General features: G+C 43.6%; 1 protein-coding gene across 4 annotated transcripts in view; it reads right to left on the bottom strand.

Annotated features, from left to right (window-relative positions):
• Window positions 1–25813, bottom strand: part of LOC137423623 (uncharacterized) — a 364689-nt gene that overhangs the window by 224675 nt on the left and 114201 nt on the right. For 2 of the 4 annotated variants that reach the window (XM_078773962.1, XM_078773963.1), the window contains exon 6: window positions 9622–9832. The exons of the other annotated variants lie outside the window; for them this stretch is intronic. In XM_078773962.1, coding sequence (XP_078630088.1) covers window positions 9622–9832 — 211 coding nt within the window. The remainder of the gene's footprint in view (window positions 1–9621; window positions 9833–25813) is intronic. 4 annotated transcript variants of the gene reach the window in all.

Genomic DNA, 25813 nt, shown 5'->3' with positions numbered 1-25813 from the left:
CCACGTATCCCCACAACCCACGCCTCCAACAACACAGATCGACCTGACAATACACTCAGCGGGAGCGGGACCTCACATCACACCAATGGCATCAAAATAAAACCACAATTATCCACCACTCAACTCTCCACGGTGACACCCGGAGGAGTGTTGCTGAGAAGAAACGCAGTGTCACCCCTGTTCCCCTAGAAATACCACTTTACAATTCCGGAAAAAGGTTGGGCCCACCAATTATAAAACCGCTTCCTCTTTACTTTGAGTCAGAAGTTCAAACTACACAGATTCAAAACGTATTGGGGTTTTTAGAAAAGTAAACAAACAATTCAGAACAATATATCAGCTCATGGACAGGTTTCAATGTGCTGCCCAGGACAACATCACAATAAAAGGACACCGGTGGCTATCTACCCACAAATAATACACCTGCAAGTTGGTTTGAAGGACAGTGAATGTAATCTGCAGTAATATGATCAGTAAAACACAGTTTCACCCAGAAGGAACATTTTACATATCTAACAACAACATCATAACAGTTTAAATATCCACCAAACACCTCATAACAGTTTGAATATCCACCAAACACCTCATAACAGTTTACATATCCACCAAACACCTCATAAAAGTTTACATATCCACAAAACACCCCATAACAGTTTAAATATCCACCAAACACCTCGTAGCAGTTTAAATATCCAGCAAACACCTCGTAGCAGTTTAAATATCCGGCAAACACCTCATAATAGTTTAAATACCCACAAAACACCTCATAACAGTTTAAATATCCACCAAACGCCTCATAACAGTTTAAATATCCACAAAACACCCCATAACAGTTTAAGTATCCACAAAACACCCCATAAGTTTAAATATCCACAAAACACCCCATAACCGTTTAAATATCCACCAAACACCTCATAGCAGTTTAAATATCCAGCACACGCCTCATAACAGTTTAAATATCCACAAAACACCCCATAACAGTTTAAATATCCACAAAACACCCCATAATAGTTTAGATATCCACAAAACACCCCCATAACAGTTTAAATATCCACAAAACACTCCATAACAGTTTAAATATCCATAAAACACCCCAAAACAGTTTAAATATCCACCAAACACCTCGTAGCAGTTTAAATAGCCAGCAAACACCTCATAACAGTTTAAATAGCCAAGAAACACCTCATAACAGTTTAAATATCAACGAAACATCTCATAACAGTTTAAATAGCCACCAAACACCTCATAACAGATTAAATATCCACAAAACACCCCATAACATTTAACTATCCACAAAATACCTCATAATTTAAATATCCAGCAAACACCTCATAATAGTGTCGCGCAGACCCTTCGGTTAACACCAGGGCTCGCGGATGGACCAGAACGGCTTTAATGGAGGCGACGACCAAACATGGATTTTGCTATAAAACGCGAGAGGAAGAAGGGAAGTGGAAGCTACGGTAAAAGCGCGTACCTGTGGAAGGCGAACGAACTTAAACGGCACAAGATTTGCAGGGAAGAGAAAATAATATAAGGGTTTATACACAAGGATGGTGGGACAGGAGAAGCACGCGCCGGTAATAAATATCCTAATCGAGACGTCCCCACACACAGATTTCGGATACGAGACGAGGGAATATGAATTAAGGAAAAGAACATGTTGTGTAATTGGGAATGTGGTGCGTCCTTATCTGTCTTGTCGTCTTATATAGTCTGCCGTCCAAACACGGCTCCGTTCGGCCCTACTCGCGTGCCACCAGGCCTCGCTCCAAGCTCCAATCGGACGCACACCACGAGGTCCGTGCACCACTCCAAGCTCCAGAAGCACCGATCGCACACGAGGCCCCAAAGCACCAAAAGCACCGCTCCAAGCACCACACAGACGGCGAGCCAAGACCACCAGGGACCTCCAAAAGTCAAGCAGGGAAGCGCAGAGAGCACAAGCCAACCAGGGAGGGACGTGTAGCACAAGACGGTTCGAGCTGCCAGAGAGAGCTGCGCAAGCAAGAAGCGCCGGATGTCCAAGAGCGAGCTGCGCAAACAAGAACAGCAATGTCGTTCGGCTCGCCCTGATATAACCTTGCGGCGGTGACGTCAGCCCTGGTGCGCCACCCAATCAATGCCCTCCACCGAATCACACGTTGGCTGCAGGTTCGCGCCTAATGCTCCAACCCATCACTTGTTCCCTGTAGCGTGGTAATAGATCGTGCCACTCGATGTGGCTTGTCCTGCCGGAGGTGCAGTGGGCGGCGCCCATCATCGGCGGTGTCATGGCCTGGTTTCCTTGCCTGTTCCTTCCAAAGTCACTGTCAGGGAAGGGAATTATTTAATGTTGTACTAAGGGCCTGTCTAACTGTCTATGTTGGTGTGCATTGCCATAAGGGACGAAGGTTTGACTACCAAGTTTGACACACAAGGCTGTTATCTTAATCCCTACACTATCTAACACTCAAACATCCAGGTATGTTCACAAGCAGACATCTTAACCCAACAAACCGGACTAACATAGAACTTATTACAGGTAGAATCCCTATCGCGACAGTCGAAGCATGCTACCTATTCAGATCTACCTGGATCTAGATATTGCTTTACCCTACCGACATAACAATAGTTTAAATATCCACAAAACACCCCATAACAGTTTAAATATCCACAAAACACCTCATGATTTAAATATCCAGCAAACACCTCATAACAGTTTAAATATCCACAAAACATCTCATAACAGTTTAAATATCCAAAAAACACCCCATAACAGTTTAAATATCCAGCAAACACCTGTGGAAGTGTAAATTTATGAAACAAGTAATTTCTATGAGCCACAAACCTGCTTTCCGAGTCTGCAAGTTTTTTGTGGTTTCCATGCAAAATTTGGGATCTCCTACAGTTGGCAAGTTATCTCCAGCACTGACAAAATCCGTTCTGCATTCCATGTCATTCCATGCAGAATTTTGGATTCCCTACAGTTGGCAAGTTATCTCCGGTCATTTATGACTGAGGGTAATATTACATATGGGATGTTCTTTTGAAATAATGTAATGTTGGATTTAGTATGTCTCATTGAAGTTCCATGAGTTTCATAAGTAAGATATTGTTTTTTCTTAGTATGGCTGACAGCTGCCATCGCAATATCTGAGTAAATTAGTTTTCGGAACTGTTCATTGTTGGTGAAAGCTAATTACTATTGGTGCTTGCTTACCAAGGGGCTTGGTAAACAAGCTTTCTTTGTGACTGTGAATAATCGACTTAGTACAATGCAAATACATGGTAATTATTTTGCAGAGTCAAACAATGGGAGCGGATGAATCGCTCTTCACTGACCGTTGTAAAGATGAGTTCAGCGCACGCTTTTTTCTTTTTCACTTGTAGTTTATTTAATAAATAGTTTTATGGAATTGTCAGCGTTCTCAGTGGAATCTTTCAAAAGAACGATAATTAAACATTGAATCGAAATAGCTTATTAGTATTTGATAAAGGTTAGTCTAAAATATAGAAATAACAATAAAAAAATCCATGCAGGCTAGATCTCTCTGGTTTTCTGATATGAGTTCATATCTCTTACTTATATGAGGAAAAGATGAGTTTGCAGATTGGAAAGGATGTGATTGTCATAGCTACTGAGTGACCTTTTATTAAATAAGGACTTTCTTATTTCTATGCCTGTTTGTATATTTTCTAAATATTAAATCATAAATGTCCCTGCCTTGGCATTATAAAACGTTGCTGCAAAGTTATAATAACGTTAAACGTAACGTTATGATTTCTAGGGTCTTGGCGCCGAGAAGTCTCAACCAGACACATTTTTCTCATTAAAGGATTTGTAAATGCAGATCTGTTCCCAGCGGGGAACACTCCCATCTCAGGATTTCACTCGACCAATCACATTGTATCCCCCGATCCTTGCTCCCTCCCACCCAAACTTTGCCCAACCAATCCTACTGCTCTCCTCCCTTCTCTTCGCTCCTCCCCCCTCCACTTGCTCCTCCCACTTGAAATTGTATAAAAATCAGAAAATGATGTCCAATTAGCTAGGATACTTCACTTGGCTGGTCGATTCTGTATGTTCATACTGTATGTTAACTGTATTCTATGCATGCTACCGTATCCTTTTGATTCTGTATGGTTACACTGTATGTTGACTGTATACTGTGCATGCTACTGTATCTCTATGATGTTTTCCTTTGATGGACATCTCTACTGTAATAGGATTTCACTTGGGACCTTCTGTGAATCTTGCAATGTGCCTTTGTGAATTGTAGCGTGCTCTCCTTGGTTTGATAAGGGTTATTGTTTTCTTGCTGTGTATTTCTTTGTAGACAGAAAGTGTTATCCTCCTCGGGAATTAAAATTTGTGACTCTCTTCTGACAAGTTTATGGACATTGAATTTTTGGTTCATCTATTACATACTACTGGAGGAAAATATATCCCTAACACACTTCCTAACAGTTTAAATATCCACAAAACACCTCATGATTTAAATATCCAGCAAACACATCATAACAGTTTAAATATCCAGAAAACACCTCATAACAGTTTAAATATCCACAAAACATCTCATAACAGTTTAAATATCCAGCAAACACCCCATAACAGTTTAAATATCCACAAAACACCTCATAACAGTTTAAATATCCACAAAACATCTCATAACAGTTTAAATATCCACAAAACACCCCAAAACAGTTTAAATATCCACAAAACATCTCATAACAGTTCAAATATCCACAAAACATCTCATAACAGTTTAAATATCCACAAAACATCTCATAACAGTTCAAATATCCACAAAACATCTCATAACAGTTCAAATATCCACAAAACATCTCATAACAGTTTAAATATCCAGCAAACACCTCATAACAGTTTAAATATCCACAAAACACCCCATAACAGTTTAAATATCCACAAAACACCCCATAACAGTTTAAATATCCACCAAACACAGTCACCTCGTAGCAGTTTAAATATCCACAAAACACCCCATAACAGTTTAAATATCCACAAAACACCCCATAACAGTTTAAATATCCACAAAACACCCCATAACAGTTTAAATATCCAGAAAACATCTCATAACAGTTCAAATATCCGCCAAACACCTCATAACAGTTTAAATATCCACAAAACACCTCATAACAATTTCAATATCCAGCAAACACCTCATAACAGTTTAAATATCCACAAAACATCTCATAACAGTTCAAATATCCACCAAACACCTCATAACAGTTTAAATATCCACAAAACACCCCATAACAGTTTAAGTATCCACAAAACACCCCATAACAGTTTAAATATCCACCAAACACAGTCACCTCGTAGCAGTTTAAATATCCACAAAACACCCCATAACCGTTTAAATATCCACAAAACACCCCATAACAGTTTAAATATCCACCAAACACAGTCACCACGTAGCAGTTTAAATATCCACAAAACACCTCATAACAGTTTAAATATCCACAAAACATCTCATAACAGTTTAAATATCCACCAAGCATCTCATAATAGTTTCAACATCCACCAAAGATCCCAACACATTATAACTCGTGTACTATCACTAATCTACTCTCCAGAAAAGTCCATCATGTCGCTTCAAGTTCTAAATACACCGTACTGTACCTAGTACAGTATCATAAACTTAATTACATGTCCGGTTCCCTCTAATGGTACCAATATATGCCATTTGGCTTCTGGCTCAGGAGTATACGGGAGTTCCACTACCCATGATGCAGTGCGTGGGCGCCATATTGGTTCGTAAGCCAAACCAGCAGAAAAGGTAAATAAGACCGAACATGACCAAATAATTTGCGTTACTTTCCATTGCAGTAAATCAGAATAACGAGATAAACGTGGTAGCTTGTCGAGCTAATGATGTTATCGTTACCAGGGAAGTGAACACAATCAACATGGCGATGCGCACGGCATTATGGGTAAATCTGAAAAACACTCTGTTTGGGAGCTCAAGCCCCAGGTGCAGGTGAAAAGGACAATGAGACAATGAACACAGAATGAACAGATTAATTAAAAACAATCAATGGATTCATCACGTGATTTACTGTTATCTATCTATAATTCCAGTAATCTCTGTGTGTATGTATGTTTGTTTGTCTGTGACCGCTGTTTCTCGACAACTACCGGTCCGATATACTTGAAACTTGCCAGGTATATTGCTGGGGACCCGAGGATGTGCCTTTTCAAGGTTTCATATTAATCGGACAAGTAGTTACCGAGCTATGGCGATTTAGCCGTTCGCCGTTCACTTTGGCGCTAGCGAATGGACCAAACCATTTCATGTAAATAGAGGGGGGGGGGGGTTCTGTGGTCGTTACTGGCTTTGCGAATGGACCAAACCATTTCATGTAAATAGAGGGGGGGGATATAATTTTAGATATATATATAGTACGGGCATGCCCTAGGAAGTACGGGCATGTACGGGCATATATATATAGAAGTACGGGCATATATATATAGTACGGGCATGCCCTAGTATTCCAAATTAAAACAAATGCCCAACTAATGGGGAATATAATTAAATAAATAAATTTGTTTAAACTCTCGTTTACACTTTACAAAATTGGATGAGATTCAAACCTCAAAACTATCAAATTGGATCTATCCAGGTATTCCAAACCTCTCAAAATGAATCGATCCAGGTATTCCACACCTATCAAAACGATTCGATCCAGGTATTCTAAACCTATCAAAATGAATCTATCCAGGTATTCTAAAGCTATCAAAATGAATCTATCCACATATTCTAAAGCTATCAAAATGAATCTATCCAGGTATTCCAAACCTATCAAAATGAATCTATCCAGGTGTTCCAAACCTATCAAAACGATTCGATCCAGGTATTCCAAACCTATCAAAATGAAACGATCCAGGTATTCCTTACCTCTCAAAACGATAAGATCCAGGTATTCCAAACCTATCAAAATGAATCTATCCAGGTATTCCAAACCTATCAAAACGATTCGATCCAGGTATTCCAAACCTATCAAAATGAAACGATCCAGGTATTCCTTACCTCTCAAAACGATTCGATCCAGGTATTCCAAACATATCAAAATGAAGCGGTCCAGGTATTCCTTACCTCTCAAAACGATTCAATCCAGGTATTCCAAACCTATCAAAATGAATCTATCCAGGTATTCTAAACCTATCGAAATGAATCTATCCAGGTATTCTAAAACCTATCAAAATTAATCTATCCAGGTATTCCAAACCTATCAAAATGAATCTATCCAGGTATTATAAAGCTATGAAAATGAATCAATCCAGGTATTCCAAACCTATCAAAATGAATCTATCCAGGTATTCTAAACCGATCGAAATGAATCTATCCAGGTATTCCAAAGCTATCAAAATGAATTGATCCAGGTATTCTAAACCTATCGAAATGAATCTATCCAGGTATTCTAAACCTATCGAAATGAATCTATCCAGGTATTTCAAAACTATCAAAATGAATTGATCCAGGTATTCCACTGTTATATTCATAGAACTAGAACGCCACTCAGTAGGGCGCATACTCCCGCCGTGGGTCAAGTTGGAATAGTACGATTTCACAAAAGTTTGAGGGAGTAGTTCAGTGACAACACAAGACAAGACAACACAAGACAGACACTGTAGTCAGGTTCACTATGTCAATAAATTATATTTCGTTCAAAATCATGGTAGATTAGCAAACCTATACATTTTTGGAAAGGTTATAGCATAAGGAAACTAAAAATCAATGTTTACATTTGGAGAGATACCTGTATGGCGGCCATTTTGGATTTTCAAAATGGCCACTGTAAAATACATATTTTGTTCTATTTCTGCCTCTAATTACCCTAAAAACTTTTAAAAATATACTAAAACTATATTTTCAGGGACAAGGAATCCAATGAAAGTATCAAATTAGTGCTATGGGGAACGGTAAGACACGAATCAAAGGTTTTGAATTGCAAAATACTGTCTTTATATTCGCGATAAGTTGCATAATCAAATACATGTTATCATTTTGTACAGGCAGTTAATAACATCAAAATGTGTCACAATAATTCATATCACCAAACATACACAGGCAGTCAGCAAAATCATATATACACATGCAGTCAGTATAACTTCACATCTACACAGGCAGTCAATGACAAAATATACACAGGCAGTCAATGGCATCAAACATACACGATTACAGAATATGCCATTTAGAGTTCGTCATCACTGTCCTGTGTGTCGTATCCGACAATATAGTCCGCATCGTTTTCACAGTCCGTTCCACACAAGCAAAGGTCGGTCAAATTGATTGGCAAATCGAATTGGTCAAATGGTCGATCGAATCGAATTCGATGAATCGAATCGAATCGAATCGATCGAATTGGTCGAATGGTCGAATGGTCGATCGAAGCGATTGGTCAAATGGTCGAATGGAATTGGTCGAATGGTCGAATGGTCGATCGAAGCGATTGGTCAAATGGTCGAATGGAATTGGTCGATTGGTCGAATTGGTCGAATCGAATTGGTCGGAATTGGCAAATGTAAACATTGATTTTCAGATTTTCCATGTAATAACGTTTCCAAAAATGTATAGGTTTGCTAATCTACCATGATTTTGAACGAAAAAACATAGTGAACCTGACTACTGCACAGATATATATTTAGAATATATAGAAGATAATGTTAAAAAAAAAACAAGGCAATTTCACTTACATTTTCGGATTCAGCGTTCAATTCTATATAAGTGAGTGTATTTTGAGGCATGTATGACTTCAAATAAAATTGTAAGCCAGGAAAAACGTTCGTTTCGTTCCTTAGGGATACAACATGTAAAACTGGCCCAAACGTCAAAACAAAACTCACTCATTTTAAGTCGTACAAGCGAATGCGACCACTCATTCTTCTGGGAAAAATCCCGTGCACATGCTTGTCACACTTATAACTCACCTAAGTCTTTATAAGTTCATCAAATACTGACACCGCGATTGACATTCGCTGAGCTAAATGTTGATATCTCTTCTGAGGTTAAAAACAACAACAAAAAAAAAACAAACAAAAAACAGTTTCAAAGCATTATACTATCAAACGATACATTTTATGAAACGGAGAAACCTAGTACACACTTTGGTGGTTTTAAAATGACAGAATATGTCTTTATTAGAAAAAAAAATGAACATTGAAGACGACGTTGCTAAAAAAAATACACCGCTCTAATGCATAACCACGAATTTAAACTACATTTACAACAAATATGAAAACTATTTTCATATCACAATGTTAAATATAGAATATATAGAAGATAATGTTGAAAATAAAATGAGCCCTATCTTCGAATGGTAAAAAACCCTTCAAAAAATTCCTGGATCCAGAATAATATCCTGAGCTTCACCAAAAACTAATCAATTCTTCCTTATTCCAATGGCAATCATCCCACCAACTTTCATCCAAATCCGTTCAGAACTTTTCCAGACATCTTGTTCACACACACACACACACACACACACACACACACACACACACACACACACACGATCGAATGCATTACTCCCTAGTGGGAGTAATAATGGTATCAATCCTCAAATTCTCCTGTTAACTTGAGCAGTGGAAGTGAGAAAGGAAGATGAAATCATCACCTGTGGAGTTTCCCAGGGGATCACAATCCAAGACGTCAACCACGTGCGCTGTGATCAACAAAGCATCCAGTTTGAACAGATCGTCATCCAGGCTGGAGTAAAATTTCAAGGAATCTTGTACACCGGCCTGGCGGAGGCAGCCGCGGTTCTCAGGAACACGGGAGATGTTATTAAGAGTACAGGTGACGTAACCCATAAACCTCCGTATCATCTACAGGAGGGAAGAGAGCAGAGTGGGGCTGAAATTACAGGATCAGGTGAGAAACTTGGGATCGGTGTTATATTAATACAACAAGGAGTTATAGCTTGTAGGTCAAGGTTGGAGATGACGGAGGTATTAAAAATGTGGTGTGTGGTGTTTTTAATATCATAATCTATCTATAATTCCACTAATCTCTGTGTGTATGTTTGTTTGTCTGTGACCGCTGTTTCTCGACAACTACCGGTCCGATATACTTGAAACTTGCCAGGTATATTGCTGGTGACCTGAGGATGTGCCTTTTCAAGGTTTCATATTAATCGGACAAGTAGTTAGCGAGCTATGTCCAAAAAACGATTCGACCAATCAGAGAGCAGCGAGCTATCACGTGTGCCGAACGTGGCGAACAGACTCTGCCTCGGACGGCACATTTGAGAGCGTATTCATTTATTTCACGTTGGCAAACTATGTTGGCGCTATGTTGGCGTTAAACTATGTTTTAAAACTAATTAAAACTAATTTGCGATTCATCGTAACTGCGATTTGCGACCTTCCGGACAGTGAAGACTGCACTTCCGGCAGCCAATCACAGAACACGTTGTTGCGTAGGCGTGGCCGATGTGAGAGCGAGCCGAGCCGAGCGCGTGCGCCATGCCGCCATTACGGTTCGTAATTCGATTTCTTCCGGAGAAAATAATAATTTCTCGATTTCTTATGCGCATTATTTCTCCCAATTCAGTCAGAGCGAAGGGCGGAAGCGAAGAGCGTTGTTTTTTTTGTTTACGGGCGTACGGGCGGGGTAGAGCGTACGGGTAGCGTTTTTTTTTTTTTTTTGGCAAGGAACGGGCACCCACGTACGGGCATGCCCTAGTCTATCTATAATTCCAGTAATCTCTGTGTGTGTGTTTGTATGTTTGTTTGTCTGTGACCGCTGTTTCTCGACAACTACCGGTCCGATATACTTGAAACTTGCCAGGTATATTGCTGGGGACCCGAGGATGTGCCTTTTCAAGGTTTCATATTAATCGGACAAGTAGTTACCGAGTTATGGCGATTTAGCCGTTCGCCGTTCGCTTTGGCTTTACGAATGGACCAAACCATTTCATGTAAATAGAGGGGGGGGTTCTGTGGTCGTTACTGGCTTTGCGAATGGACCAAACCATTTCATGTAAATAGAGGGGGGGGGATATAATTTTAGATATATATATAGTACGGGCATGCCCTAGGAAGTACGGGCATGTACGGGCATATATATATAGAAGTACGGGCATATATATATAGTACGGGCATGCCCTAGTTAATATAATGAGGAAAAAGATTTGATGAACACGAACAGTTTGGGAGAATGGGAAAAATAATTCTGACATCGTTGATGCATCGTGAAACAAGACCGAAAGTCTAACATCGGCGAAGCCGGGCTTGAAGAGGAAACGATGACCTGGGTGAGGATAGTATGGCCTGGGTGGGGATAGTATGACCTGGGTGGGGATAGTATGACCTGGGTGGGGACAGTATGACCTGGGTGAGGATAGTATGACCTGGGTGAGGATAGTATGACCTGAGTGGGGATAGTGTGACAAGGGTGGGGATTTTAGCTCTTTCACGAGCCTCGATTCAGTATACAAAAAAAAAATTAAAAAAAATTGTATGACCTGGGTGGGGATAGTATGACATGGGTGGGGACAGTATGACATGGGTGGGGATAGTATGACCTGGGTGGGGACAGTATGACAAGGGTGGGGATAGTATGACCTGGGTGAGGATAGTATGACCTGGGTGGGGACAGTATGACCTGGGTGGGGATAGTATGACCTGGGTGGGGATAGTATGACATGGGTGGGGATAGTATGACATGGGTGGGGATAGTATGACCTGGGTGAGGATAGTATGACATGGGTGGGGATAGTATGACCTGGGTGAGGATAGTATGACATGGGTGGGGATAGTATGACATGGGTGGGGATAGTATGACATGGGTGGGGATAGTATGACATGGGTGGGGATAGTATGACATGGGTGGGGATAGTCCGCAGGATAGATAGTCCGCAGCATAACTACCCAATGATATCATCTGATCTTGATGAAACTTGGGTGGGAGGTTGATATCATGATCTCGTTGTGTCCTGCCGAAAGTGGGCGTATTGCACCCATTGTGGGCGGAGCCACGCCCGAAAAAGATGTCTTTTTAGGGGGTAATCGAGTTCAAGCTACATCTTCTCCGAGGGAGTTGGTGGAATCTGACAGGGGTTTCGATATTTGGTTGGGTCAATATCATGTGTCTCGCCCCACGGAGCTCGATTTTCTTTTTATTTTTCCTTTTTTCCCCTATTTCATTTTTCACCGAATTTTCGGTATTGTGCAGCTAACTTACCTCTGAACTGATTATGCATTCTTTTCTATCTCATTTCAAGGTCAGTAACCTTCGTTTTGACATTTCCGGTCCTGGCCTGTCCGGGCCTGTTTCGGTAATATAGTCCGTCCTTTGTCATTGAATACCGCTCGCTCGTGAACCATCGTCGTCTCCTGACTTGTTTTGTTGGTAATTTATTTTTATCTCACCACCAAAGCCTTGAAAATGAGCAAATTTGTAAACAAACCCCAAAACGCAAACTTCCCATTCATACAAATATGAACCCCTTATCGTCGTTTATTTGTAAATTTACAACTAAATTCTCACGTAAACACATGTACAGTTTCTTATCTAATACACCTTTCTTTCTGTTTCAGGTGCACAGTATGTGGTGCCATGTACAGTGAAAAGCTAGCAAGATGGTGCACCTTGCCGTGTACAGTATGTGGTGCCATGTACAGTGAATAAAGCGAGCAAGAAGGAGCACCTTGCCGTGTACAGTATGTGGTGCCATGTTCAGTGAATAAAGTTAGCAAGATTGAGCACCTTGCCGTGTACAGTATGTGGTGCCATGTACAGTGAATAAAGCTAGCAAGATGGAGCACCTTGCTGTGTACAGTATGTGGTGCCATGTACAGTGAATAAAGCTAGCAAGATTGAGCACCTTGCCGTGTACAGTATGTGGTGCCATGTACAGTGAATAAAGCGAGCAAGATGGAGCACCTTGCCGTGTACAGTATGTGGTGCCATGTACAGTGAATAAAGCTAGCAAGATGGAGCACCTTGCCGTGTACAGTATGTGGTGCCATGTACAGTGAATAAAGCTAGCAAGATGGTGCACCTTGCCGTGTACAGTATGTGGTGCCATGTACAGTGAATAAAGCTAGCAAGATGGTGCACCTTGCCATGTACAGTATGTGGTGCCATGTACAGTGAATAAAGCTAGCAAGATGGTGCACCTTGCCGTGTACAGTATGTGGTGCCATGTACAGTGAATAAAGCTAGCAAGATGGTGCACCTTGCCGTGTACAGTATGTGGTGCCATTTACAGTGAATAAAGCTAGCAAGATGGTGCACCTTGCCGTGTACAGTATGTGGTGATATGTACAGTGAATAAAGCTAGCAAGATGGTGCGCCTTGCCGTGTACAGTATGTGGTGCCATGTACAGTGAATAAAGCTAGCAAGATGGTGCACCTTGCCGTGTACAGTATGTGGTGATATGTACAGTGAATAAAGCTAGCAAGATGGTGCACCTTGCCGTGTACAGTATGTGGTGCCATGTACAGTGAATAAAGCTAGCAAGATGGAGCACCTTGCCGTGTACAGTATGTGGTGCCATGTACAGTGAATAAAGCTGGCAAGATGGAGCACCTTGCCGTGTACAGTATGTGGTGCCATGTACAGTGAATAAAGCTAGCAAGATTGAGTACCTTGCCGTGTACAGTAGTCAGTCTGTGGTGCCATGTACAGTGAATAAAGCTAGCAAGATGGAGCACCTTGCCGTGTACAGTATGTGGTGATATGTGCAGTGAATAAAGCTAGCAAGATGGAGCAACTTGCCGTGTACAGTATATGGTGCCATGTACAGTGAATAAAGCTAGCAAGATGGTGCACCTTGCCGTGTACAGTATGTGGTGCCATGTACAGTGAATAAAGCTAGCAAGATGGTGCACCTTGCCGTGTACAGTATGTGGTGCCATTTACAGTGAATAAAGCTAGCAAGATGGTGCACCTTGCCGTGTACAGTATGTGGTGATATGTGCAGTAAATAAAGCTAGCAAGATGGAGCACCTTGCCGTGTACAGTATGTGGTGCCATTTACAGTGAATAAAGCAAGCAAGATGGAGCACCTTGCCGTGTACAGTATGTGGTGCCATGTACAGTGAATAAAGCTAGCAAGATGGTGCACCTTGCCGTGTACAGTATGTGGTGCCATGTACAGTGAATAAAGCTAGCAAGATGGTGCACCTTGTCGTGTACAGTATGTGGTGCCATGTACAGTGAATAAAGCTAGCAAGATGGTGCACCTTGCCGTGTACAGTATGTGGTGCCATTTACAGTGAATAAAGCTAGCAAGATGGTGCACCTTGCCGTGTACAGTATGTGGTGATATGTACAGTGAATAAAGCTAGCAAGATGGTGCGCCTTGCCGTGTACAGTATGTGGTGCAATGTACAGTGAATAAAGCTAGCAAGATGGTGCACCTTGCCGTGTACAGTATGTGGTGATATGTACAGTGAATAAAGCTAGCAAGATGGTGCACCTTGCCGTGTACAGTATGTGGTGCCATGTACAGTGAATAAGGCGAGCAAGATGGAGCACCTTGACGTGTACAGTATGTGGTGCCATGTACAGTGAATAAGGCGAGCAAGATGGAGCACCTTGCCGTGTACAGTATGTGGTGCCATGTACAGTGAATAAAGCTAGCATGATGGAGCACCTTTCCAGAGATACACACCAAAAAACCTCGACTGAATATGGACTTCATACAATGTCTTATCTGCCAAGAAGAGAATGCCGGGCAAATAGTGAACAGGCCAGCTTCTGAATCATATTACAGGGTTCTTGAATTAATTAAAGAAAGGGCAGAATATGGAGATGAACCATCTCCAACAGCCTTTGCACAATTACAAAGCACAACATCACCACAACCCAAAGACAACCATGATATGCCTTCTGGTATGGAGACTGTTGTGCCAAAACATGTCACAAGAAAATGTTAAAAACTGCACAGAAACGCGATGAGAAATCAATGCAGGAATGAAGGAATCTCTCAAGCAGACACGTCCCAGACACACAACACCAACAGCAACACCACCAACAACAACAACATCCTCCAATACAGTGAATGATGACTGTCCCTTCAAGGCATATACAAGATCATTAACAACTGCTCACTCAAATTCTCTGTTTCTTCTGTCAGATTGATCCAAAATAAAGGCTCCATGGTGTTTCCATGTTTAATGCAGGAGAGAAATTAAAAGTGCCGTAAACACCTGGATCAGGTTGGCTGAATACAGCAATTGAACCAAAGGATGCACATGCCATTGGTGTGAAATACCATCTGAAATGTTGGGTTGAAATGTTGATCATGTTATTTCAAGGGCGGTAACTCATCTGCAAAGGGCACAGAGGAGCTATCAGAGCCATCAAAAGAAAACCAAAGGGCCGTGCTGCCTGGAATTGGATTTGTCAGCATGTTGAGGAGTCTGTTCCAAGATGGCCTCAGTCTTGACATTGCCTCCTTGGAGAAGAGATTTGTAGATATCAGGAGAGCCAATGACATCACAAGTGTGACATCACATCGTTCACCCCATACCTCCTTGTTAATATCTCTACTCAAAAAAAAAAAAAACCCCAAAAAATATTTCCTTCTCAGGTCTTATTCGTTTATTTGTTGTTCTTATTTGTTCGTTCGTTCTTCGTTCACGTTGTTCGCGATCACGCGATCACGTGGTTAGAAATGTATAATCTCTCCCCTGAACAACTATTTTCTCTCATATATTATAACACCTTCTTCTTCTCCTACAAAAGGATGCTTTCGTCTTGCTCACCAAATCTATTCATTCCAAAAAAATAATAATACCATCTCCTACAGTTCCTCTTTTCTACATTCCCTAAACTCTCCAGAACTCCACCCCTCCTTCAGCGTCCTCAAACGTATTTTTGACTCGAAGGTCTCAAACTCATTTTGCAAAAAATGTTCGTTTCCCATGAATCGTACACTTTTCAAAATCCAATCTCACCCCTCCCCTCCAAATCTTCCCCATCCCCCCTTCCCTCCAAATCCTCCCCATCACCCATCCCTTTCAAATCTCCCCCCTTGCCCATTCCCTCCCCTCCCTCCTAAACTCCTCCCACACCCCTCCCCTCCAAGACTCTCCCTCGCTCCTCCCCTCCTAGACTCCCCTCTCACCCCTCCTCCTCAAAGCATCCTCCCTGCTTCTTCCCCCTTCCAACTTTCACCTTCATCTCCCCCAACCTTCTGCCTCGCTCTTCCCCCTCCTCAAATAACACCTCACTGTGCCTCACCCAATCTCCATCAAACCTTTTGTCTGCCCCATTCTTCCCTTTCTCCAAGCTATTCTGAAATCTATGAAATCTCTGACACACCTTCAACAGCTCTCCCTACCTCTTCCTCCTCTTCCACATCTTACCCTACCCCTCCCCCCCCCCCCCCGTTCTGTCCCCGATGCTCCCCCTTCCTCTTCATTAACGGTATGGACCTCAAACATCCGGGGCCTTCGCTCAAACTTGACTGATCTCTCCATACAGGTTGCTTCTGACAAACCAGATGTGATCTGCTTAACAGAAACTTTCCTCATTCATGATGTCTCTGATGCCTTGGTATCTCTCCCAGGTTACTCCCTCCTCCGGTATGATAGACCTGAGCCTCGTCCTGGAGGTGGGGTTGCTATCTTTATAAAAAACTCTCTTCCTCACTCGCCCTCCACTGCCCTCTCTCCACCTCAACCCCATGAATACCTTTGCCTACGGCTTCCCCTTCGCTCCCACCTTTTGTTCATATGTGTGTTGTACCGTCCACCAAACAGTGATGACTCCATCTACATCTCACTGTCTGATAATATGGACCAACATCTATCTACCCATCCCAACTCTCTCTTCCTCATATGTGGTGATTTCAATTGTCACCATGCCAGTTGGCTGGGTGTGGGTACCTCTCTCACCAGCCATGGCTCTTCAGCAAAGGACTTCTGCGACTCACTGGGACTGACACAATCTGTCAATTTCCCGACACGGATCTCAGTCAACGGAGCATCTTCTCTTCTGGACTTGGTTATGACTAACTTCCCTGAAAATGTCTGCTGCTCTTCTTCTGCTCCAATCGGTTCTTCTGATCATGTGCTTGTTAAAGTGGACATCTCTCTGGCCATTCTCAGAGAGCCTCCTCAGCGCCGACGAGTCTGGCATTTCACTCAGGCCGACTGGCACGGTCTGCAAGCAGCCATCAATCAACTGGACTGGTCTCCCATCTCTACCGCCTCTGACATAAACTCATCCTGGGAATTCTTTCAAAGTAAATTGCTCTCTCTCATGCACAGATTTATCCCATCTCGTCTTCAGTTGTCATACCCTTCCTCCCATCCATGGTACATGGAATCTTGTGGTGAGGCTGTTGCCCTGAAACAACTTGCTTTCGTCTCCTGGAAAGCAAATCCAACGGAAGGAAATCTCATTTCCTTTCACAAAGCCCGAAACAAGTGTGTGTCCACCCTCAGGAGAGCCAGGAAACAATATCTCACCGTTCTCAAGACCGAACTCTCTTATCTGTCTCCCTCTTCCAAATCCTGGTGGCGTCTGGTCAAATCTGTTTCTGGTGTTTGTTCCCCCTCCATCCCCTCCCTCACCTCAAACGGCTTAACGGCTGACTCCGCACGTAAAAAAGCTGAATGCCTCAACTCTGTGTTTGCCTCTAAATCTTGTGTCCCAAACCCATCCCTCTCTGTACCCACCGTACCCAGTCGTACCCAGCTGCTCCTGGACTCTGTGTCCTTTCCTCCTGACAAGGTGGAAAAGTTTCTGTCAACCCTCGACTCTGATTCTGCAACTGGTCCTGACGGCATCAGCCCACGGGTCCTAAAATCATGTTCTTCCGCTCTTTCACTCCCTCTTTCTGTTCTCTTCACCCTCTCTTTTGCTCAAGGCCATCTGCCATCTGCTTGGAAATCAGCTAACATCACCGCCTTGCACAAAAAGGTGCAAAAACAGATCCTAGCAACGACAGACCAATCAGCCTTCTCCCAATTATCAGCAAAGTAATGGAATCCATCATTGCTTCAGATATGAAATCTTTCCTCTTCTCCAATGGCTTGATCTCTGATCATCAATTTGGTTTCAGACCTGGTCACTCTACTCTGGACATGCTGCTTCTGCTTTCTCAACAATGGATGGAGGTCCTCAACACCAAACAGGAAATTAGAGCTGTCTCCCTTGACATTTCACGTGCCTTCGATACGGTCTGGCACCCTGCTCTGCTCACCAAACTCTCCTCCTTTTGTATCCGTGGAAATCTCCATGCATGGCTGGCGGACTTCCTCTCTGGTCGTAGTCAGCGTGTGGCCCTGAATGGGTTTCTCTCATCTCCTCTTCCTGTTTAGGCTGGAGTTCCCCAAGTGTTCCACAGGAGTTCCCTGTGCTTTTTCTGGTCTTCATCAATGATCTCTCTGACTCTCTTGAAAATTCTCTCTATCTCTTTGCTGACGACTCTACTCTCTGTCGCTCCATTCCTCATCCCTCAGATCGGCAGTCTGCAGCCTCCTCACTCTCTGCAGACCTGGACAAAATCACAGACTGGGCATCCAAATGGAACATGTCTTTCAATCCTGATAAATCTCACACTCTTACGATGTCTCTCCGAAAAGACCGACTGGACAACCCTCCCATCCACTTTCTGAATAATCCTCTCCAAGACGTTCTGTCCCTCAAGCTTTTGGGTCTCACTATTTGCCATGATCTTTCCTGGGAAAACCACATTTCAAATCTGGCCTCCAAAGCCAGTCGCCGACTGGGCATCCTCCGTCGTGCGAAGTCCTTCCTTGGCACACCTGAGCTCCTCACCACATACAAGGCTTTCATCCGCAGCTCTATGGAATACTGCCCTCCCCTCTGGTCTGGTGCTCCTGCCTCACACCTAGCTCGTCTTCACGCTGTTGAAACCAAAGCGTTCAGAATCATTGGAATCTCCCGGGATGAAGCTAACTCCAAGGGCCTTTCACTCACTCACCGCAGGCAGGTTGGTGGTCTTTCCGTCTTCTACCGACTCCTCTCTGGCTTTGCCCCCCCAGCTCTCTCTGGGCTCTGTCCCCCAAATATTCCTACAGGTCGCACAAGATCTGCCTGCAACCCTCTAATGGTTAAACTGCCAAAATCAAGACTTTCTGCTCACCTTCACTCCTTCATTGCTCTTTTCTCCCGCCTCTGGAACAAACTCCCTCACTCTCTTCAATCCCACTCCACCCTCCAGGTCTTTAAAACAGCTGTTCACCACCATCTGTTATCCTCCCCCATCCAAAACCTTGATCTTTTTTACCCCCGCTAATTTCGGTCCCCTTGTGTTTTATACCTCTCCCCCCCCCCCCCCCCCCTTCCCACGCCTCCTCCCCCCAAGCCCTCTCCCTCCCACACTTCTCCCTGCTCTCAAATGTTGTGGTTGTGTGCTTCCCCTTCTCTCCCCATCTTGTCTTCCGCTCCCTCTTTTTGTATATTTTGTTCGTCTGGTTGTTTTGTTCGTGAAATAAATGTTAGCTCTTTCACGTGCCTCGATTCAGTATACAAAAAAAAAAGAAAAAAAAAAGTGCTGACATTGACAGAATACAAAAGAACAAAAAGAAAGAACACTTCAGCGATATCCAGTTTGGTAAACTTTGTCACGGAAATGAGTCTGAGAGTCTTTGTGAAAGCTTCAGCAGATGCAGCTATTGAACATGTTGCAGAACAGGACAACATGGAAGCAGTTTTCAAGAGAGCCAGAATTTTGTGATCAGTGATAGACAGTAAATATTGTGATGGACGGAACTTTCGAGGATCCCTTTGAGATACAGATGACCATGTACCTCCTGGGTGTTATTCCTTTTTGAGATGACTCTTGGTGAGGCCAAAGACTTGTGTTGATAACAAGGATCGAGATGTGAGGATTCACAAAGATATGGTCACCATTTGTGATCTGATCAAGCATTCTTTCAAATCTAGCAGAGGATTCCACAGGAAAAACACAGAGAACCCATGTTCAAGGATTTCATGACGACATAGAACTTGTACTTACAATTCTAACTTTTATCAAAGCACCAGAAAAGGAAACGGGGACCTTCATCTCTCTGCACCTGAAAGTCTCTCCAAATACGTATCCCTAGACGAAATGAAATATGCCAGGATTGTCCACCTGTACCTTTCCCACATTAAATAATTGGAAGAAAGTGAAGAAGAGGTGTGGAAGGAATTCAAGAGTGGCAACTTCTTGGTGAATAAGAATGAAGTTACGTTCTGTGCTATATTTGCCCAGACCGTGGTAGAGAACATGAGAATCGCTGGATGAAAGTTTCTGGAGGTCTGATTGGTAGAACACTGAATGAAAGTGGCTGGACAAGACCATTCTTCACAGATCTAGAGCTCGCTTGATGATCAGAAGAAGCTTCCATCCTGACTGGCTCTCAGAAAACAAGTAAACAACAGCATCGTGACCTGTCACACAGTCTGAACGAGCAGCAGGACAAGCAGGTGGACAAGCGAAAAAAACAAGTAAACAACAGCATCGTGACCTGTCACACAGTCTGAACGAGCAGCAGGACAAGCAGGTGGACAAGCGAAAAAAACAAGTAAACAACAGCATCGTGACCTGTCACACAGTCTGAACGAGCAGCAGGACAAGCAGGTGGATAAGCGAAAAAAACAAGTAAACAACAGCATCGTGACCTGTCACACAGTCTGAATGAGCAGCAGGACAAGCAGGTGGACAAGCGGTAAAAAGGGATTGAGATTTACCAAGATCCAGTCATGTTTGATGGAGAAGAACTAACAAGCCTCATCAACCAAACAGTAATGCCAAGAATATCAGTGCATGATCCAGTAACATGACCAACTTTGGACAAAAACCATATATAAGATTTTGTACAGGACCAAATGATTTCTGGAAGGTTGAATTTGTGGAGCCCCATGAATACAATAAACCTGCACACAGGAAAGCTGCAAACAAGTCAGCATCCTTCAAAGTTGGATCCCACGTCATAGAGGTGAAAGGTGAGCGTGATGAACTCTTTGCAAGGTGCATAATTCCTGCAAGATCAAGGCCAAACATTGATGTGAAAGAAACCCTTGGAAGGTTGGAGTTCTCTTCATGCCCGAGATCCCTTGTGGCAGCAATGGATATTTACTTCCTACATTGGACAAGACACAACTTATGTCTGCACTTGAAGAACAACAGACAGCAGAAACTGATGATTGTAATGAAGGCCTAAATGACAACAATTCCCAAACTCCAAATGAGGGACCAGATAGCTCTCAAGATGGGCAACAATGCCACACCTGTACTTTCCTTGATGGAATGCCATTGATACAGGAAATGGGAAAACCCCAATGTGTGAACACTTCTTCTGATCCTGAAGGCCTTTCTGTGCAAAAGCTGCACCTGAATCGTTCAGTATTTGTTACATGAGACTTTATACCAGCTCTTCCATGAGCCTCGACCTTGTAAGAACCCGATCATTTAACAGGGAAGACACGCAGTATATTCTCATGAGATTTTATATGTTTGTATTTTCACATTTGATAAACCATGGATTTTACGTGTGATGCTTTATTTTAATTTAATAAATCACTGAAGTTGTTGATCGACTCGTACTCGATGTCGACGATACTCGAGGCTATGGGCGGGGCCTGAGTGTCTAACTATTGTACTTTACGGTGTACAAGGTTAAATGTGTTTTTTATGTTTTGTTTGTATATTTTACTGTTTCTACAATAATGGGGATGTCAGCCATATTCATCACTCGTTCTTAGTAAACAAGAGTGCACAACATCCCCAATAGTGTCTTGTGATGTAATGAACGTTATTATTATTTCATGGAATAAACAACCAATGGGTTTAAATATTAATACATTTTGATACATTCATGTTTTTAATGGGGGAGCGGTGTTGGGATGAGCAACAACACAACAACAACATGCATTGTTGGTTTTGGGTCGAGGGCCCCCCAAATATCTTAATCCCCCTCTGTATACATGTGATTTATAACATGCATGAAGTAATCATACAGAAACAATAAATCGTGTATAATTAAGAGCAGCATCACTTTCTGGAAGTTTTTTGTTTGCCATTTTTTATGGCTCCACTTCTGAAATTAATCGGAGTACACCAAATAAATTCTGTGGAAAATTTGGTGATCTTGTTCGGTCTGTAACTGTCCGGATCTGCCTCCCACCTTGCCAAGTCACCAGTCTGTCCGGATCTGCCTCCCACCTTGCCAAGTCACCAGTCTGTCCGGATCTGCCTCCCACCTTGCCAAGTCACCAGTCTGTCCGGATCTGCCTCCCACCTTGCCAAGTCACCAGTCTGTCCGGATCTGCCTCCCACCTTGCCAAGTCACCAGTCTGTCCGGATCTGCCTCCCACCTTGCCAAGTCACCAGTCTGTCCGGATCTGCCTCCCACCTTGCCAAGTCACCAGTCTGTCCGGATCTGCCTCCCACCTTGCCAAGTCACCAGTCTGTCCGGATCTGCCTCCCACCTTGCCAAGTCACCAGTCTGTCCGGATCTGCTTCCCACCTTGCCAAGTCACCAGTCTGTCCGGATCTGCTTCCCACCTTGCCAAGTCACCAGTCTGTCCGGATCTGCTTCCCACCTTGCCAAGTCACCAGTCTGTCTGGATCTGCCTCCCACCTTGCCAAGTCACCAGTCTGTCTGGATCTGCTTCCCACCTTGCCAAGTCACCAGTCTGTCTGGATCTGCTTCCCACCTTGCCAAGTCACCAGTCTGTCTGGATCTGCCTCCCACCTTGCCAAGTCACCAGTCTGTCTGGATCTGCTTCCCACCTTGCCAAGTCACCAGTCTGTCTGGATCTGCTTCCCACCTTGCCAAGTCACCAGTCTGTCCGGATCTGCCTCCCACCTTGCCAAGTCACCAGTCTGTCCGGACCTGCCTCCCACCGTGCCAAGTCACCAGTCTGTCCGGATCTGCTTCCCACCTTGCCAAGTCACCAGTCTGTCTGGATCTGCTTCCCACCTTGCCAAGTCACCAGTCTGTCTGGATCTGCTTCCCACCTTGCCAAGTCACCAGTCTGTCCGGATCTGCCTCCCACCTTGCCAAGTCACCAGTCTGTCTGGATCTGCCTCCCACCTTGCCAAGTCACCAGTCTGTCCGGACCTGCCTCCCACCGTGCCAAGTCACCAGGCTGTCCGGATCTGCCTCCCACCTTGCCAAGTGAACAGTCTGTCTGGATCTGCCTCCCACCTTGCCAAGTCACCAGTCTGTCCGGATCTGCCTCCCACCTTGCCAAGTCACCAGTCTGTCCGGATCTGCCTCCCACCTTGCCAAGTCACCAGTCTGTCTGGATCTGCCTCCCACCTTGCCAAGTCACCAGTCTGTCCGAATCTGCCTCCCACCTTGCCAAGTCCCCAGTCTGTCTGGATCTGCTTCCCACCTTGCCAAGTCACCAGTCTGTCTGGATCTCCCTCCCACCTTGCCAAGTCACCAGTCTGTCCGGATCTGCCTCCCACCTTGCCAAGTCCCCAGTCTGTCCGGATCTGCCTCCCACCTTGCAAATTTACCAGTCTGTCAAGCGACGGACAATCAATGTACATCTTGCCACAGGGTTGGACATTTTGCTGCTGTGTGTCGACACTCACGTACTGTACAACAGGTGAATATCCGGACACCAGGTGAGGAAGAACGACATGAAGTTCACGCCCCGTGAAGACGACGGTGACTTGACATTCTCATAAATGACATTGCAGTAAATGTGGTTGTTGATTCTGCTTGTGATTCTTCACTGATGAATGAGGAACTGTTCACCAAACATTACGTTTATGTTGCTTTGCATCCATGCCAGGAATTATTTAATTCCTACACCGCTGATAATGTTCATGTTCTGGGTTATTTTGAGTCGACTGTCAAATACCAAGATGGACGTGTTGAGGCTAAATGGTTTGTTGTGAAAGGTTCGACACTGCTCGGTAAAGATCTGATCCAGGGTCTGGGTATCAATATCCATGGTAAAACACTTGCATGTTTCGCTACTACCTCTGGTGTACCTGCAAGTAGCGGTATTACACAAGAAACCTCCCGATCGCAGGTACATATTCAGTCTCCTGCTGCCTGTATGTACACAAAACGAGATACAGGAAACGAGATAATGAATAAGATCATGAAAACTGAAATGATGAAATAATGATGATATGAAACAATGAAAAACTAAACTAAAACTAAAAACTAAAAATAATGAAATAATAAAATTAACGAGATAATGAAACGAGATAATGAATTCCCTGCTCTGTTCTCGGGTGACTTTGGGTTGACAAAAGGTACTCACATAAAATCAGGTTGAAACCCAATGCCGACCCTGTCCAACAGAAGTTGCGCCCCCTTCCATTTGCTGTTAGAAAGGAGGAAGCGAAAGAGCTAAAGTACCTTCAGGACCAGGACGTCATGGAGCCTGTCGAAGATTCTGAATGGATATCGCCAGTCGTAGTTGCATGAAAAAGGACAATACCACACGGGTTTGTATTGATCTTATAAAAGGTTAATGATTCTATTGTGGCGGACACAAGCAAGGGACACGAATTCAGCGCACCAGCAGGTTGCGCGAACGTCCAGGCGGGGAACTGGATTGCATGCCCCGCCTATCGACCGATCGGCCACGCCCGGGGACGAGGCGTGGCCTCGGCACATATATGCGGGCTCTGAGCTCGGGCCCGCCCAGTGCTGCAGTTCGAGCTTTTATAATAAAGACTTGGTTTTATCAAACGCGTTGTGGCCTACCTCTTTGGCAAGCAAGTTGTGTGCGCAGCACCACACTTCACTATGGTAGTTTAGAAATACCTCATAACAAACATTGACAAACTTCGAGGTTTCACCATTTTCTCTAAACTTCACGTAAAAGCCGCTTTTACCATCAACTTGAATTGACTGAGCAAAGTCGTGACGTGACTCCATTTATCACTCATGAAGGTATTTTTAGGTACAAGCGGGTATGCTTTGGGTTAACTTCCGGCCCTGCTTCCTTTCAGAGACCGATGAACTCGCCTCTTCGCAACCTTCCGGGTGTTATTTGGTACTTTGATGACGTGTTTGTCTCAGGCAAAACACAATCTGAGCAAGAATCCAGCTTACGAGCCGCACTCCGACACTTGTCTAATTCTGGTATCTATCTATAATTCCAGTAATCTCTGTACGTCTGTACGTTTGTTTGTTTGTCTGTGACCGCTGTTTCTCGACAACTACCGGTCCGATATACTTGAAACTTGCCAGGTATATTGCTGGGGACCCGAGGATGTGCCTTTTCAAGGTTTCATATTAATCGGACAATTACTTACCGAGCTATGTCCAAAAAACGATTCAACCAATCAGAGAGCAGCGAACGATCGCGTGTGCCGAACGTGGAGGACACACTCTGCCTCGGATGGCACATTTGAGAGCGTATTCATTTATTTCACGTTTGCAAACTATGTTGGCGTTAAACTATGTTTTAAAACGAATAAAACCGAATTTGCGATTCATTCGCTTTCCTGCGCGTTTGTGCACGCGATGGCGATTTCTTTACCAAACTCCGGAAGCCGTTCGCTTTGGACCAAACCATTGCATGTAAATAGAGGGGGGGGATTGTCACCGTACTCGCAAGCCGTTCGCTTTGGACCAAACCATTTCATGTAAATAGAGGGGGGGGATATAATTTTAGATATAGATATAGTACGGGCAATGCCCTAGTTAAATTAAATACCAAGTGCGTATTTGGTGTTCCATCGAAGTGCTCGGACATATTGCGGATAAAAATGGTGTCCGACCAAATCCAAATCTGGTAAATGGCATTGCTAATGCTGCTGCACCTATCAGCCCTGAACAGGTGAGATCTTTCATTGGCATGGCTGAGTTTTACGCGAAATTCGTCCCTCACTTTGCCTCACTTGTCCAACCGA

The sequence above is a fragment of the Myxine glutinosa genome, chromosome 3, assembly GCF_964187855.1.
Source record: "Myxine glutinosa chromosome 3, kmMyxGlut1.1, whole genome shotgun sequence".
NCBI lineage: Eukaryota > Metazoa > Chordata > Myxini > Myxiniformes > Myxinidae > Myxine > Myxine glutinosa.
Note: the sequence above shows the minus strand (reverse complement) of the source record. Positions and strands in the feature narration are given on the sequence as shown.